This window comes from Chamaea fasciata, unplaced genomic scaffold (assembly GCF_029207755.1).
Source record: "Chamaea fasciata isolate MVZ Bird 193981 ecotype frontalis unplaced genomic scaffold, bChaFas1.0.hap1 SCAF_7, whole genome shotgun sequence".
Classification (NCBI taxonomy): Eukaryota; Metazoa; Chordata; class Aves; order Passeriformes; family Sylviidae; genus Chamaea; species Chamaea fasciata.
The window spans coordinates 55,910,393-55,928,066 of record NW_027094092.1 but is presented as its reverse complement, the minus strand read 5'-3'; the positions used below and the strand labels follow the sequence as shown (position 1 = coordinate 55,928,066).

General features: G+C 41.6%; 1 protein-coding gene across 2 annotated transcripts in view; it reads left to right on the top strand.

Moving 5' to 3' along the window:
• The window catches only part of MTHFD1 (methylenetetrahydrofolate dehydrogenase, cyclohydrolase and formyltetrahydrofolate synthetase 1), a 40,525-nt gene extending 23,432 nt beyond the window's left edge, over positions 1-17,093 (top strand). The window contains exons 16-28 of one of the 2 annotated variants that reach the window (XM_066188985.1): positions 1,264-1,366; positions 2,535-2,611; positions 3,585-3,725; positions 6,281-6,349; positions 6,892-7,003; positions 7,200-7,339; positions 7,760-7,801; positions 8,822-8,922; positions 9,642-9,819; positions 10,195-10,302; positions 11,499-11,651; positions 15,669-15,777; positions 15,961-17,093. In XM_066188985.1, coding sequence (XP_066045082.1) covers positions 1,264-1,366; positions 2,535-2,611; positions 3,585-3,725; positions 6,281-6,349; positions 6,892-7,003; positions 7,200-7,339; positions 7,760-7,801; positions 8,822-8,922; positions 9,642-9,819; positions 10,195-10,302; positions 11,499-11,651; positions 15,669-15,758 — 1,314 coding nt within the window. In that variant the 3' untranslated portion in view covers positions 15,759-15,777; positions 15,961-17,093. The remainder of the gene's footprint in view (positions 1-1,263; positions 1,367-2,534; positions 2,612-3,584; positions 3,726-6,280; positions 6,350-6,891; positions 7,004-7,199; positions 7,340-7,759; positions 7,802-8,821; positions 8,923-9,641; positions 9,820-10,194; positions 10,303-11,498; positions 11,652-15,668; positions 15,778-15,960) is intronic. The other variant, XM_066188986.1, reaches the window with a different exon arrangement.
• Positions 17,094-17,674: the final 581 nt, after the last annotated feature.

Genomic DNA, 17,674 nt, shown 5'->3' with positions numbered 1-17,674 from the left:
CCTGTTCCCCACGTGGCAAATTTGTCCTCTAAAAAAAAAATCCTGCTTAGATAAATAGCCCTGCCAGTGAATGGCAGTCCCTGAACAGCCCACAGCTCCCCTGCTCCTCAAAACTTAAGGGCATGTGCAAGTTCACATTGGCTTCTGCAAAAATCAGGATTTGCAGATGAATGGTTTTGCACTGGGCTTGAACCTTGCAGATAAGAGGACAGACTGAGCCCTGCTGAGCTCCTTCAAGGTACAAGCCTGTTTTGTAGAGTATTCAGGCTTGATCAGTTGCCCATTTGGAAGTCAGGAGCAATAGTCAGACCACTTAGGAAGGTAAAATTGATATATTAATTTGCTATAATGTCTTAACCATTAGAGAATGTGTGGTTTGCTTCCATGGCTGAGCAAGAAATGATGTCATACTGCTTGGTGTTCCTGATGGACTGCTGAGAGAACTCTACCCTAACCACTCTTCTGGTTATTAAATGTCAAGATGTGAACAGGATGCTAATACTCCAGAAAGATGATCTCTCTGTCGTTGTTGTTTATTTCCTTTTCTAAATGATATGCTTGAAGAGGAAAAGAACAGACTTTCTTCTTCCCTGCTGTTCTTCAGGAGAAAAATAGGACTTAACTGTCTAGTTAATTAAAAAAACCTTGCTCGTTCATAAATCAACTGAATCGTTTCCCTCGTGCCTGAGCTTGCACTTGTATCAGGCTTCTTGAGATAATTCTTCTCTCAATTAAGCAACTTGGCAAACTGCCCATCCTCTCAGTGTGTTCAAGATCAGCTTTCTGGGATGCTGACAGCCTTGTGACTGAATTGTTTAATTCCTCCTTTGTGCAGCTTTAACCAGCATGCTGAAAGCAGTGGCTTTAAATACGTGTGGCTGTGTGCAGTGACCCCAGGCAAACTAATGAGAAATGGATGTAAGCATGTGAGACTAATGACAAGAACAAGGCGTGGAAGGAACTGCAGAGCTGTCTCTTACTCCTTCTGTAGGTGCCTTGCACAAAGCTTGGTGACAACCTGCCCTAATGAGCTCCATTGTCTGCCTTGCCCTTTCCAAGCTGGACAGCAGCAAGCTCTGTCCAGTATGTGCTGATATGGATCATCTTGTTGTTGTGGGGTCTGGAAGAAAGGGTCCCGAAAAAGGCAGCCCCTCCTTATTTCTGAATATGCAGATGCTACTGGCAAAGCCTCAGTGCTTCAGTAAAAGGCTCACTTCTGTGAATGTTTTCACTATACCTCTTATTTGTCTTTTCTTCCCGTAGAAACTGGGCATTAACAAAACGGATCCTATGGCTTTGACAAAGGAAGAAGTAAATGCATTTGTGAGACTGGACATTGACCCAACCACCATAACATGGCAAAGAGGTACTAGGCACATTAAATGAAAGAAAATGTGTCAAAAGAGACATTTGCAGCTGGAGCAGAAACTCTGTTTCCTGGGAAAATGGGAAAGAGGGCAGAGCTGGTTCCTCCTTCCTTAAGTTAGGTGGGATAGTTGCCTGGAATCCCATTTCGAAAGGGTCTAACACAGGGTCTTGAATCTGATCTGAATTCACAAACATTTAGAGTTTGCTAATGGGTGCAAGTTCGTGTTTCTGGATTTGTCAGTCACCGAGAGAGTGAATTTGGCAACTGCAGCCAACAGCCTTTTTTACCTTAGTGCTCTGTGAGTGAGGGGAGGGTTCTGCTCTGGGATTAAACTCAGTTTTAATCTGCCCAGTTGGTCTGTCAGGGACTGACAGCAAATTAAGACCAGATTTTTTTTAAAAGGTTTTTAAGGATAGTTGAAGGTAAAATCATTCTCTGGTCTGGCAGATTTAGTATTTCACTATCAAAAGAATTTAAAAGTGTTTTTGTTTTTTGTTTTTTTGTTTTTTTTTCCTGAGTTAGGCTTCCAAGAGTGTTGCTTTTTCTTCTTACTTTTAAAATACAGTATGAAATGTATTCTCCAGAATTTGCTTCATAACCTGTAATGAGGAGTCTGCCTCATGGGAAATACTTCATAAAACACTTGGAATATTTCAAGCATATAGAAAGAAACAGCAAGTTTAAGCCAGTGTTTCATAGTTTGTGTTTCCAAGGTAATTTGACTTAATGGAGCTATGAGAAACATTTCTCACTAAATGATAGTATCTGACCATTTTATCACTTAACTTACAAAGTGTTAATTGTATTTCTCTTGGCTGCAATAATTTCCTGGATTCATATTGGTTAATGATGGTGAAAAATCAATTGGAATTATATTATCAGTTCTGCTTTTCAGAGAAGCTTTGGTCTGGTGGTTAATACACACAAAGGGATGCAGACTCCCTCTGGATGCAGTGCAGGCTCTGGTGTATCTGTGGGTATCTTAATTTCATTCCCATTTTTGTGTAAGAATCACGTTGAGAAGCACCTGCCATTCTTTAGGAGAGGATGGTTTCTCAAACTGCCACCTTCTCTTCATTGGTGACCTGGCTGGGTATTAGTCACAGGGCAAAGATGTGAATTTATGACTTGGCAAAGTGACATCTTACCTCTCCGTTCCTTGCAGTACTGGATACAAATGACAGATTCCTTAGGAAAATCACTATTGGACAGTCTGTAACAGAGAAAGGCTTCTCACGGACGGTAATGGTTCCCTTTTCTCACATGTTTTAAAAATCACTTGGAAAAAGGTGTTCCTAAAGGAAGTTTCTGTAACTCCAGCTATTTTTACCTTTTGCCATTATCTTGTTAAAGAGAAAGCAGAAAGTCTTCTCAACCAAACAGTTACATTTGCTACCAGTGCTGTGTTTAGTTTTATTGTTTCTTCCCTCTTTCCTTGTTGTCTCCTGAATGTTGGCTTCCCAAACTGGGAGAATGTGGCATAACAGTGGTACACATGTGCCCTTTCTAAAGGTGGTCATGGCAGTGGTTCATCTTCACTAGTGCAGGTGTTTTGGGTGGGGTTTATCTGGCCAAAACTAGACACAGAATCTGAGCTTATCTAGATTCATTGTGGAATCAATAGAGTAAAAGAGGCAATTGGGCTGTGACTCCCCTTATCCCTTAAGTAACTGTCAAATTTATAGTTCAAATTAATTGTGCTGCTCAGAAAAACCTCTTTCTTTTGACTTGAAACATCCTTAGGGTGCTTTGGTTCCCTAAGGTGGAAGTGTCTGCATTATGTCAGATGAATTCTACCCTTCATTTCCTATGGAATCTGTTTTTTCTGTTGGTGGGCTTTTTGTCTTTTACTGTATTGTTTAGCAATGATCAGATGAGTTAGAAAGCTCAGTCTTCAAAAATATAATTTGTTAGTGTTACGTGTTCTTTCATGAATCACTAATGTACGTGCCAGGAGAGACACGTAATCGCAACAGAATGAGTAGGTTTTATTTAATTTTGCAGAAAAAAATATTCCAGTTTAAAATGGCCAAATTAAATGAAGTGTTCTGAGAGCAGTGCTTTGGATTTCTTGTATTTTATATGTCTGTATTTTTTTCTTTCCTTTTTTTTTATTACAATGGTGATGATTTGCCTTGTTTCAAGAATCGAACAGAGGTAAGAATTGCTGGGAGGGAATCTTAATGAGTTCACGTCCTTCATTCATCTCTTGCAGGCTCAGTTTGACATCACGGTGAGCAGTGAAATCATGGCAGTGCTAGCCCTGGCTGATGGCTTGGAGGATATGAAAAAGCGGTTTGGCAGAATGGTGGTCGCTTGCAGCAAAAAAGGACAACCAGTCACAGCAGATGACCTTGTAAGAGTCATTGCCATTAAATGCTTTTTCCTCTTTATTTCTGAAAGTCCTTGGATTAAAAAGCAGAGAGACAGTTCTGTGGAGGAAAAAAAATTAACATATAGAAGATTAAAGATAAAATCCTAGCCTCTGCAGTTAATGAAGAGTTTTTTCCTTCAGTGTGGCTGTCACCTTATCCAGAGAGGGGGTGTGTGGGACCTGAGCAGGTACAAGGGTCCTGTGTGATGTGCTCTGTGTCAAGTTGAAACTGGCAGCAGAGGAGTTATGGGGGAAATACGTGGTGGCTCCTACGGAAAAAGCGTGTTTATGAAGCAGAAGAACTCAAAATGCATCCTGCTGGCCATCCTGTTTCTTAGGCTCCCTGGAGTGAGAAAAACATTGAGCAGGAACAAAGCATTTTGCGAATTCAATTACAGACAATGAAATGTCTTCTTCTGGGAGTCTATGAACGCTATAAAAGCCAAAGCATTTGCAAAAAGTGTGTGTTCTCTGTAAGGCAGCATTTGATGAGGGACACAAATATTTAATTTCCCTTCACGAAATGCTGGATGTCATAACACTGGTGATGCCTATTACCAGTGTGTAAAGCAGCCCTAAGCAGCAGTTGCAAGCTGCAGCACAGTTTTGCAGCTGTCCCTTCAATAATTGTTAGTATTTGGCAGGTCTGTGGAGTGTGTCAAATTCCATTTTCCCAAATGCTGCTTCAGCGTGGTTTCAGGGCAATGCCCTGTGTCCCAGGCATTTCTTCCTCACCTCTTTCCATCTAGGGGGGACAGGGTATTAAGGCTTACCCAGCTCTTGCTATCTTGGTGCAGGTTTTTTATTTCCTTATGTTTTGGGGGGATGTGGGAGTGTTGTTTATTCGTTTTGCTTCCTCCCAGGATAAGGCTAAGAAACCGGTAGATTGATGACCTGACTCTGGCCTTGCGGGAAAAGTGCCAGGCTGGAACAATTTATCTGTAAATCCCTATGTGAGACATTTGTTGGGAATGAGAAAGAGTATGTGCCAAAGTTTTGTAGGCAGCTTTGAGATTTTAATTCCTACACCTAGCATGCTGCCAGTTTAACTTGAGTAACTGAGTTAAACCCTTTTTCTGGAAAACGGGAGTGTTTCTTACTGCCCATCAGCCATGTAGGCAGATTTTTCTTGGCTTGGGAGTTACTTCAACGTTTCTGTAGAGTCCAGGTGATAGAAGTCTTTCATGCCAATTTTTTTAAAGTTTTTTAAAAATCTGTTTATATTTAATTCTGTCCGTTCCAACTGCAGAATGGAGGATGGTATCAGACATCCAAAACGTTCTCTTGGTTGTTATATGTTTGCACTTGATGGCAGCCAGTGGCTTATGTTGTTAGGACCATGTTACTCTCTCCTTATGCAGGCAGAAATGTGATTGCAGAGACCAGGCTGGATCCTGCTGCTGTGATGCAACTAATATCATGTGTCCTACCAGGAAATGCAAAAAAAAAAAAAAAAAAAAAAAAAAAAAAAAAAAAATCTGGGAAGAAACGTGGAATCAAAAACTGACTACAGGTTTTTAGAGATGGGATGTATCGAAGTGCCACTGAGCGACACGGGTCTGAAATGTCGCCATGGAAATCTTGCTCTGCGGTTTTCATTACTGTGGAGATGACTGAAGTTTAAAGCTTATCCATTAAATGTTAAATAAGCTTTCATGTGGCAAGATTGAAACTAATGAAACAAAGCAGTGAATGTCTTATAAAGAAATAGTCTTTCATATCTCTGAGTGCTGTAATTCAGTTGAAGTTGAAAGGGAAGAAAAAGAGATTATGGGTCAAGGTTTTCATAACTGCTGTGAACATTCGGCTCGGGACTTGTGACAGCAATTTTAGTTACTTTTTCAAGTGCTGGATAACAGCTGGTTTGGTTTCCACTGGATTGTCAGTCACAAAAATGACCAAACCCACATCTTTTCTTCCCAAAGCACATGGGGTTAAAATCAGAAGCTTTCGTTGCACAGGAAGCAGAATTCTGCAGGGTACATGGCTGCACCTGGGAGGAAACATGGGCTCCAGTGTTTGCCTTTCATGTCAGTTTGGTTGTTCTTTCTGCACAGGAGATTTGAGCAGGATGTAGCAGGTTGTTATGACATTTTAAGGCCAGTATGTAGACCAAGTTGCTGAAAAGAAGGAAGAAAATCCAAGACAAATGCACCTACAAAATCTAAGAACACTGCTTTGTGCTGCTGAATGAGCTGCCGTAAACCATACTGAGAGGTTACTCCCTTGCTGCTCTTATCTGCTAACCTTGCCATAGCATTGAAACATTAATTAATTGTGCTTTATGCCTTTGCTACAAAGTGGTGGCCCAGCAAGGTCACAACCAAGAGGCTGCTCCCACCAGAAATCACAGATCCTCTTACAGGACTGTAAAGGTCATTTGTCTGCTTTGCCCTGACTAGAGTTAGTTCTGTACTGAGCAACTTCTGGTTCTGGTACCAAGTGCCCACCAGGACAAAATCAGAGCCTTTACACTGCATAGGAGCCATCTCAAGGTCTTGGTACATCTGGAAACTGATTGTCCTTTTTTCTTTTAGGGAGTAACTGGAGCTCTGGCTGTCTTGATGAAAGATGCTATTAAACCAAACCTCATGCAGACACTAGAGGTGAGCACAGATGATTTGCTTCTTGGCTCTGAGAAGGCACTTAGAGCAACTGGCTTAGTTCAGTCATCGCTGTCAGTGTGGGTCTGCTCAGCTCAGAGTTGGGGTTTACTGTTGTTTCATGCTCAGGGCCAGGGGAGAGGGCTGGGTTCCTTCTAGGTCTGCCACTGGCATGTGGGAGTACCCTGAGGAAAAGCACTCAACTTGGCTGTGTCTTTGGTCTGTTGTCTTTAATGTCAGGAAGTGTTTTGGGAATTTAAATGGTGTGGATGAAGGAGAATGACAAAGAGTTGCTGGGATTTAGCCATCCTTTTCCTAAGCGGATTAATACCTCCACTTGTGGAGATTATAATAATCCTGTTTGCCCTGTAGTCCGTATTTCTGATAACAAATGTCTGATCAGAAGGCTTTAAGATCTGTCTTCTAAAAATGTTTTTTCTTTACTTTCAGATACTACAGTACTTAGCTCTTGACATGATGCATATTTGCAAAATTACACTTTCTGATTTTCTCTTTCTCTCTCTCCTGCATCCCCCTTGTTCTAGGGAACACCAGTGTTTGTTCATGCTGGACCTTTTGCCAATATTGCACATGGGAATTCCTCTGTGTTGGCAGACAAAATAGCATTGAAGCTTGTGGGCAAAGACGGTTTTGTTGGTAAGTGTGTGGAGTGTGGGGTATTTTTGTTTACTTTTTGTTTTGGAGGGATCTGCCTCTTTTTATCATGACTGTCTTTGGGCTTTTTTTAATTTTTTTTTTTTCCTTGGAAGAAGTTTCTGGTTTATATGATCAGAGTATGATTTCTCCACCCAGAAATCTTTCACAAACTTTTTTTTTTTTTTTCCTACTCTAGTTACAGAAGCAGGATTTGGTGCAGACATAGGCATGGAGAAATTCTTTAACATTAAGTGCCGCTATTCTGGTCTCCGGCCTCATGTGGTGGTGTTGGTTGCTACTGTCCGAGCTCTGAAAATGCACGGGGGAGGACCTGCAGTAAGTACTGGGGAAGGTTTTCAGTAGGCCTGAGGGGCTGTTCCTGTTGTTCTATTCCAGACACTTAAAACCCTGTAGCATTTGATCGGTTTGAAATTGTCTTGAAATTCAGAGTTGTAAAGGAATTGTCATTTCCCTGTTTGTCAACAGCTTCATTGTAGTATGTTACAGGTTCATACCTGCTTGTTTTATTGCTCTAGTGAAGTGCCTGCATGCTGGGCCACTTGTAACAGTCCCAGAGTGAGTCATGTATTTTATCATGCAGTCTTTTGTTCCTTCTTTTATTTTTTTCTTAGAAATAATAAGGATCAGCATGGAGTAGAATGTTGTATCTTGATACTGTTTTAATAAGAATCAAGCGGGGATTGCTGTCATGGATAAAAGTCTTATGAGGCTCCATTTCTTTCCCTTTTTCCACAGGTCACTGCTGGGGTACCTTTGCCAAAGGAATACACAGAAGAGGTAATCTTTAAGCTGTTGTGACAGTGGACCAGCTAACTGTGGTCATGACATGATGGTGTCATGCAGTGCATGCCTGGATTACTAGTGTGTCACTTACTTAGCTGCCACAGAAAGGCTTCTTCATACAAGCTGTAATGTTCTTTTTTTTTAATGATGTTACTTTGGCTCTGCTCTTTCAAACATGTATTGTCCTTGACCTAGCCAGTGTTCAGAGCCTTTTTATTCTCTTTAATTCACACAGTTGTCTGTGTGCTCAATTTTTCACAGTAATATCTACTGTTTCCCCAACCTTCTCAATGTGGAGTAATTGCTTAGCTGAAGTTTTGTCTCTGAAAACATCCAGAGTGCCTCTCTAATTACTCTCTTCTTAGCAGCAGTTCTTGTTTTTATCCCCCCCTCATTTGCAAGTGAGGAAAGTGAACTAAAGTTTCACCTTCCAGCCTTGAGTAGTTGTGTACCCTTGGATAATTGATCAGGCTCTTTACACTGCTGCAGATCTTTCACTCGTGGAGCTACTGTATATATTATCCCTTATATAGGAAGGGATGAAATGTCTCAATTTCCAGGAATAGTCTCTGATGCTGCAAAATGTAAATATATGTAAACTGAAAGCTGTTGCCACAGACTTCAAATAGATGTCATGAAATTCACTGCTGGTGATATTTAATATATAAGGAGAAATGTGTCAGAGAGGAAACTGAGGCTTTACTGTGGGGAGTTAATGAGAACAAGTATTAACATTTTAAGCATAAAAAAAGTTATAAAGAATGGTTTCTCTTACCTTGACTTGGGAGCTGAAACCAGTTATCATTAGAAGTAGTCACTCTTTTTCCTATCTCCTGTTCAAGAGCTTGCAGTGATCTGGACTATTCCAAAAGCAGCACTGGGGATTTGCCTTTCAAAATGGGTTTCATTCCCATTTTGACATTTCTACTGTTAGCTTCTGGGTTTAGTGGGTTTGGAGCAAAAGTTTCCCTGCCTCTGATAAAATATGTTTCCTGCTTGCTGCCTTCTCTCCAGAATCTTCAGCTGGTGGCAAAAGGCTGCAGCAACCTGAACAAGCAAATCCAGAACGCGCGGATGTTTGGTGTCCCGGTGGTCGTGGCTGTCAATGCTTTCAAGTGAGTGAGCTGGGACAGGGAGGTGATGCAGGGGTGTAACACTGTGGCACTTCATCCACTGTGTTTAACACCAACTCTTGTTTTCAGTACTGTTGATGTGTTGTTGGCAGCATTTCCATAGAGTCCTAAAACCATAGAATGGCCTGGGTTGGAAAGAACCTTAAAGATCATCCTGTTCCACTCTCCTTCTGTGAGTAGGGATACATTTCACTACACCAGGTTGCTCAGAACCCCATCCATCCTGACCTTGAACACTCTCAGGAACACTTTGAACACCTGGGCAACCTGTTCCAGTACTTCAGCACCCTCACAGTAAAGACTTTTTTCCTAGTATCCAGGCTAAATGTACTCTGAGAGTTTGAAACCATTCCCCCTTGTCCTGTCACTACGTGCTCTTGTAAGAAGTTTCTCTCTAGCTCTCTTGTAGGCTCCCTTCAGATACTGGAAGGCCACAGTTTTGCATGGTTGGAAAATGCATGAATTGGGCTCTGCATGTTGTACTGCACAGCAGACAACCACTGTGTGGTCTTTTTGTGCAGCAGAAGTACTTTGAGCTGTGATGTTAAAGCTGATGCAAACCAAGGAGGAGGCTGTGGTGGATAACCCCTGAGCAGCTTTCTGGCAGCTGTGATTTCTTTGGACACATTTTGGATCTTGTCAAGAACAATCATTTACTGTGTGTGCATTCTGGTACAAACATGCAAACTTTCTCCTTGCAGGACAGATACAAAGGCTGAACTGGCTCTTGTAGTACAGCATGCAAAGGAGGCAGGAGCATTTGATGCTGTGGAGTGCACTCACTGGGCAGAGGGAGGGAAAGGAGCCCTGGCCCTGGCCCAAGCTGTTCAGAGAGCATCCCAGGCACCTAGCAACTTCAGGTTCCTCTATAATGTGGAGGTAGGAACTTGCATTATTACAGAGATGCTTTGTTTATATCAGTTGGTTTCACTAGCTTAAGTTGCTTAGGGCTAAAGTCTAAAAGGCTGCCTGAGAAGTTGAGAAGAAATGTGGTGTTACAATTGAAACATTGATTCCATGCATCTCAAAGACCTAGTTAGGTCAGTTCTTACTGTTTTGGCTACCCACTGAAATACTGAAACATGTTTTGAAAACCCTCAAATTTCTCTATATTTTGTACTACAGCAAATGGAATTTAGCCTTATGTCTGTAGATGTGCACTCGATACCACGTGGAGGAACTGAAACTGCTGTGATGCTGCAGGTCTTTATGCTTTTGGCCCTGCTGACTTCCCTGTCTTTTTTGTTTTTCTAGCTGCCTGTTGTAGATAAGATCAGGCTGATTGCCCAGCAGGTCTACGGGGCAAAAGACATTGAGCTCCTTCCAGAAGCACAGGAGAAAGTTGCCGTGTACACCAAGCAGGTGAGTCTTCCATGTCACCTGGAAACAGTGGTGCTTTTCATTCAGAATTATCATACTGAACAGTGGTGTTCAAGCTGTGTTTGAAGGAAATCCCCGCTCAAATTGTGTCCTTATCCAGGACTCATTAAATGCTGCTATGGCAGAGGAAGAAAAGGATGTGGGAAAGGAGAAACTGACTTTATCTTCTAGTGAAGAAAACAGAACTCACTCATGTGGTCCAGTACCACCCAGTATCCATCTGTGATAGTTTTGGGGAGAAAGGGTAGGAGGATTTAATGATCTTTCCCTACTATACTCTCCAGTCTTTCAGCATTTAGAGAATTTGGGAATTACAAGTCATTACGCTGGTTTTAAATAGTCTCTGATTATATTTTCATCTTGTTCCATTGAGATCAAGTTCCACTAATCAGTTTTTGAGTCCATGTGGATTTTTGTCAGTCACAATTATGTTGGGGAAAGAGTTCTGTGGGTTATACAAGACTTGATGTGGAAAGTTTTTAAAGTTTTGAACCTGCCATCTGGTTGTTGAATTCAATGTTTTCTGGTTGCTGTGTTGCTTTTGCTCTTCTCAAGCATGACATTGTTGTGAATTCACCTGCTTCAACACTACTGAAGGTCTTTGAAGAGAAAAGCAATGTGAGGACTGGCAATTCATTGGTTGCAGGGTACTGTAACCAATTTTCCTTTAGCAGTCCATTTACTTCTGGCATATATAGCTTCTCACTTTTGTGCTTCTTATATATTCTGAGTCCATCAAAATCCCAAAGGCATGCAATTGCCACTTCCTCATGACCTGCAATTGTATTGATCAAACATTTCTAATTAACTGACTTGATCTGAACAAAACTTCACCTCTGAGCTGTTGAACATTTTGGGAGGAGAGTAGGAAGTAAGTTGGCTGTCAAGGTTGTAAATCCAGCACTTCCATACCATTAATTTTTTCCTCAGCTGGATGTGCCAAGGGACATGGTGGTTCTTCCTTTAGTACTTATTGGGGGGTGGGGAGAATATTTGAGAGAGAAGGAATGGGAATGTAGAATGATCAGTGGATCTGACAGGCTGTGGATGAAGCACTTGCTGGGGAATAAAATGCCTGATGTCTGCAGAGAATGGCACAATAGAGCAATTACATTTTTGTACTGGAAAAATTGCTGTTTTTTCCACTTATGTCATTCCTTTTCTTTCTCTTTTCCCAGGGATTTGGAAACCTGCCAATCTGCATGGCTAAAACTCACTTGTCTTTGTCTCATGACCCTGAACAAAAAGGAGCACCTACAGGTTTTGTTCTGCCAATCCGAGACATCCGGGCCAGCGTTGGGGCTGGATTCCTGTATCCACTGGTGGGAACGGTATGTGAGAGCTGTGGGGTGAGGAGAAAAACTTCGTGTGTATTCCAGGAATCACTTTCTGCCAAGTATCTTAAATTACGAGAGTCCTTGTCATTTGCAGTTGGTGTTTTAACAGTCCAGTGTATCAGATGCCTTAATAGGGGTTTTTCTCAGGGGGAAGAGGAAGGCTGAAATAATAGACCACCTGACATTTGAATAATTAGCAAGCCTCTGCTGTATCCCTCAGGTCCCAAATCTCTCTTTTCCTTGATTTTGAAAAAAGGGTGAGCTCTGTAGTTAGTGAATTCTAGGAACAGCAGTCTGGTAGAGGGAGAAATCCTTGGCCCACCGGGTTGCTGTTGTGACTTTGCATTCCTGGTGAAAGCATTTATCAGATGACCTCTGTGTACACCTGTGGATCAGGGCTCAACAAGGCAGCCCCTCCTAAGCTTACAGAGCAGATGCCTCTGGATGAGACACCTCCAAAGCAAAGCTGAGCTGTGCTATCAATCATTTATCAGGCCCCCCTCCTCTTTGGTTCTCATGGTTTTGCTGGCCATCTGTTTACTGTTCAGCCTGCAACAATTCCAGCAACTCATTTCACTGTGCCCTTGAGTTTTTAGTTCCTTTTCTTTGATATGATAGGCATAATGTCATCTGAGAGGGGAGAGAGTAGCAACAATGCAAACAGGATCCTGGAGCAGCTTTGATATGAATTGCCTGGCAGAAAGAAGAGCTCTCTGCAAAATGAACCCACGTTCAGGTTTGCATCCGTAGAAACAACACTAGAATGAAAGGATTCACTGGAAGTCTTACCTGGGGAATATCTTCTGGGCAAATGTTGAGTAACTAGTTAGATTACCTTAGGGCATGAGGCAGGTGGAGCAAGCAGCTCTTGCTTACTAAGCCTGAACCTTTTCCTGAGGTCTTCATGGCAACATGTTTGTTATAATAAAGTTTCAAAAGCATTAGGGGTGCATGACTCAGTTGATGAAATTGGCTGATTTAAGAGTTGGATCCTCTCTTCCTTCAAATGGTAGCTAGACCCAAATATTGGCTGCCTTTTTGTTTTAATTCCTAAAAAAAAAAAAAAAAAAAAAAATGGTAGTTAAGGTTTCCAGATTATCCAGCATAAATAAGGTAACCACATCCTGATTAAAGTCTGGCTTATCCATGTTCTAAAGACTAATGTGTGTTTTGGGATAGAATGAAAGATAGCATGTCTGTTCCTGTTATAAATGGCATTTTTTGCAAGCCAAGATTTAGTCCAAACAATGATTTATTTTATTATTTATTTCATAAGCGTTGGAGAAGGAAAGGGTACACTGCATTAATGAGTAAACAAGAGAGGGATGTTTTCAGGCATTAAAACTAACATTTTGGCTCTTTTTTTTCTGATGTCTTTAGTTTCTATGGAGTTGGACTTTTTCCTTTCTGCTCCAGTACCCATTTCCTAATGTTTTCTTGGCCATGTAGCAAATCATGGTGTTAATTCTGCCAGAGTTAACAATAAGTCTTCTGGCTGGGATGTGATCACTCTTCTCTGGTGTCTAAAACCCAGGGAATGGATGTCCTTTCGAGAAGCAATCTGGGGCATTTTGAATCAGATCACTATTTTAAACCCATTCAGCAGGGGATGTGTTAGCCTCAGAATAAATTTTTGGCAGCAGCCATTGAACTGTGAGCTGAAAATGCAACAAATATGTAACTCTGTGCAGAAGCTTTTAGGATAAACGGGAGGTGAAATTAATCACCGGTGTGTGCCTACTCTTGTTATCTGAAGTTAATCACAATGGTACGTCACACTTTATTTTTTTCTCAGCTTCTGAGTTTTGGAATTTTCCTTTCTCACTCAAAGTTGAAACTGTTGTACATCCATGAAATACTGTGAGATTTTAAAGGAAATATAATTTCAAAGGTTATCTAGATTTAAAGTGAACTAAATCATTGGACTCAGATTGATTTGATTTCTTTTCTGGTGCTGCTGCTGAATTGAAAACAATTCTGTTATTCAACTCCGTTTTTTTAGATCTTAAATGGCATTTATTTTGAAAGATCCACAAGAGCAACAAATAATATATGTTTGGTTGGTATTAGTTGTATTTGAAATCTTGCAAGTGGTTTAATTATACCCATGTGGTCTAAGTTTTTCTTGTCAGTAAATAGTGTGAATTGCCCTATGTTCTTTCTGAGCACACGTGGTATTAAAGGGGAGGAGGATAAATGAGAAAAAGTTCATTCTTTCAGCTCTGAAAATAACTGAGTGCATGAAGCATTGTAGACACTTGTACAGAAAATTAGTAGCCTGGATGGAAATTATTCTGCACTGCATGGAAATTTGGGGTTTAAGCAGACTGCCTTGAAGTAATAGATAGCAGAGTAGCCACTGTGGGCTGCCCTCTGGATATGAAAGGAGGAAAAATTGACTGTTCATTTCAAAATAGAAAGTGCAAGAAATGGCAAAGTCAGGCACATTTTCAGCACCTCCTACTCTATTGAATGTCACTCTCTCAGCTCCTGCTGTGGCCTTCTGAATCTGGAGGTGGAGATCTGCAAAGCTCCATGATTCTCCAGTGGTACATAAATAAATAGGAAGTTTCTTGCTCTTTGTGGCCGGAGTCTGGGAGCTGAGAACAGGAAAACCCCTCTGGGCACTTTAAACCTCTTAATGCTTCCTTGAGATGTTCTTGAGGGCAAAATATTTATACAGCTGAGCTCAAAGACAAGGAATGGGGGTCCTCGCTGTGACCCCCCTCTTCTCTGTCTGGGAAGGCAGTGACTCTCATAAAAAGGTAACGCAGCCCTAGAATTCATTACAAAGAGGGGACTTTATGTGATTTTTAACTCTGCATAACCCATGAAAGACTTGCAGTGGTACAGTACATTTGGGACTGTGTTAGCACTTGTAAATGGCTAAGGAAAATGGGCTGGGACTCCAGAAGCTCCCTGAGCCGTTCTGAGAACTGCAGAAAAGACCTCACCAACAGAGCTTTGCCTTCTTGCTGCTTAGCTTATTATCAAAAGGAAGATGGGGAGGTAATTTGATTAGCGTGCAAAATACTTGCTCAGGGAGAAAATACCAGGTTGCCAAAGAGATCTTTAATCTAATGGAGACAGGCATAACAATACTGACTGTGAAAGCTGAGGCAGGGTGATGCAGATAGAAAATGAGACCTTTCAAGTTCTCCATCTTTGTAGAAGCACTTAATGACCACTGACACAAGCTACCAAACATGGTCACAAGTTGTCCACCTTTGTAGAGTCCGTGTTCAGCCTGCTGGGCTAAATGCTGAGTTAGGGGAGGGGAAATGCTGTCGGCTGCAAGAATAAATCAGGCCAAGTGTAGTTTCTGCCAGCCTTGTGTTCTGCATCCCTGGAACTGGGTACTCGGCAGTGGGACAAGTGCAGAGGACTGGCCTGAGGCAGTAGTGCTGCAGCTGCTCTGTGAGCTTCAGATCTGCCCCTGCACAGCCCTTCTGAGCATGTTCCAGTCGGAACTGACTCTTCTTCTCTGTTTAAGCTTTATCCCAGTTTAGAAAAGACAAAACAAACCCCAAACTATTTAAAATGTCTTCTCAATGGTAATTATTCCTAATTATTTAACATGTCTAGTTCTAGATTCTCAGAGAATTGTAATCAACTGAGACTTTACCGCTGGCAAAGTTGTATTAAAATTTGGATCTTCACTTTAGAACCCAGAAAACTGCCAGAAGTAACTGTCTCATCACAGCAAAGTCCATGAACACTCTCCAACAGTGAACTGGTCAGCTGCATGGCCAAGTACTTTGCCAAATTTTGGGCTCTGTTACTTGCAGCTGCAGAAACCAAACTTAATCCTCATCATAAAAAGCAAAAGCTTCATCTCTGTCTACTGAGCCAGGAGTTCCTGGTTCTCCTGGGGGCTTCATAATGGTCCATGACCATCGTTCTCTGTTCTGTTGGTGTTCAGGGAGCTGTTGCCATCCAAGTCTTCAGTACTGGATCTTGTGCACAAAACACTGCTGCTGCCATTTTAACATTCTATCTCTTGTTGTCCAGATGAGCACTATGCCAGGACTTCCTACAAGACCTTGCTTCTATGATATAGACCTGGACCCAGTGTCAGGAGAAGTAAATGGGCTCTTCTGAAAGGAATGATTAACCAAAGGTTGGTGTCTTCTTGAAGGCCTTCAGTATTTGGGCTTCATTTTTCCAAAGATCTTGAGATAACGGAGTTAAGCCAATCCCATATTATGCCATATGTTTCCAAATGACATTTGATTGTAATTCAGCCTGAAAGTTGCCTACAGTACTATATAATAGTAATTAAATTTTATTTTTTTGTTTTTAGCTCCCAGAAGAACACCTGATGAGTCATGTAAATGGAACTGTGCTCTGATCTTTTTTTTTTTTTAAGTCAAAACAAGATACCAGTGAGAATATAGTGCAAGAAGTGACTGGAATGAGGAGTGCTGAAGAATCAACCACTAACTTTTAATCTGGAATCATTTTTAAACGGCTGTGTTCCAAGCTTGACACTGAGCATATAAAACATATTTTCTCTACAGACCTCCTGCTTCATAATTGGAGCTGAAGCAGAATACAGAAGCTTGGGTTTAATGACCTCTTTTGATTCAGTGACATGATTTTAATAATTAAAAATCCTAAAGCTGGAGCTGTTTGAAACAGTCTTGGGACTTAATTGTCCTAACCATTGGGGTTTTGCAGCATATTATCTTTAAAAGTCTTACTGGCTGCAGGTTCCCATTTGCCACGTGGAATTCTCTGTTGCACTTCTCACACCACGGGAGAACCTGCTGTGCCCTGGCACTGCACTAGTGTCATTTCAAAGGAGCCAGGTGCTCTCCAGAAGTGCTCACCCTGCGTTCTGCTGTGAGTTCTCCCTGCAGGCACCTGAGCCACATCAGATACCCCAAGCCCAGCTGCGACTGCTGTATTCTTCTGTCAATGGAATGAAACCTCTGGATATCAGATCTGGAGGGACTGGGTCTCTGGCCCATATCTGTGGCTACTACCAGATGTGTCCTTTAAACCATTTTCTGCTCAACCATAAGTGCAGTTACACCATTGACAAGCCTTGTTTCTGAAGGTACCTTTTTGTTCAATAGAGACATCATGAATAGTGATCGAGTGACTTGTAGCAGGTTTTGTCAGCAGGCCAAAAATCATTTTGTAACATGAAGATAGCGTTGCTGCCAATTTTTTAACTAATACAAATAAACTGGCAAATACTTCAAGTGCTTTTTGGGTTTTAATGTATGCACTGAGATTACTGAATTAGAATTTTTTTCTGTGATTAACTACACACAACACCAATCCTTGTATTGACAAGTAGGAGTGATTATTGCAGTAATAAGTAGCCTGCAATGCACCAGAGTTTGTGTGGTTTAATCTGGTTTCCTTCCCTAGATGATGTATGTTGTCTGTAGGAAATAAACTACCTGAATTATTCTGTGAATGTGAGATACTTGCATCTGACTGCAGAAAATCTGAATTAACAGTCATGAGGCCCATCTGCTTGTATCAGAACTGAATTTAAAAACATTCCAAATTTGGTGAGAACTGGGAGGATCAGGATGTAGGTGTGCACCAACGTAGAGGAGCATCTCTAGTACACAGATACTGTGTGTGAATATATATATATATATGTATATGCATAGGGAGAGAAAGAGATCTCTATCTCTTCAGTTATTCAGGAAGGGAGAATAATTATATAGAAGTTACCTGGTTGTGACACAAGCAGACAGAACACTTTAAACAGTCATAAGAGCATTTGAGATGCATTCACAGACTCCTAAAATGTTCCTTTTGATGTTACCCACCCAAAGGATTTCCTGGCAGCCAGGAGAGCAGGCTCAGTCCCCTTGCAGGGGCTCAGGAGGGGTTCCCCCATTGCTGCCCAGCCCCCCAGGCAGGCTGAGGGTGCCTCTTCACCTGCAGCTCCTGGGCCCAGCCTTCCCTGGAAGCAGGGTGCCAGAGCGGATGCTGCCAAGTCTGCTGTCAGTTCCTACATTTAATCTTCCCTGCTACATTGCTTTCCCGCG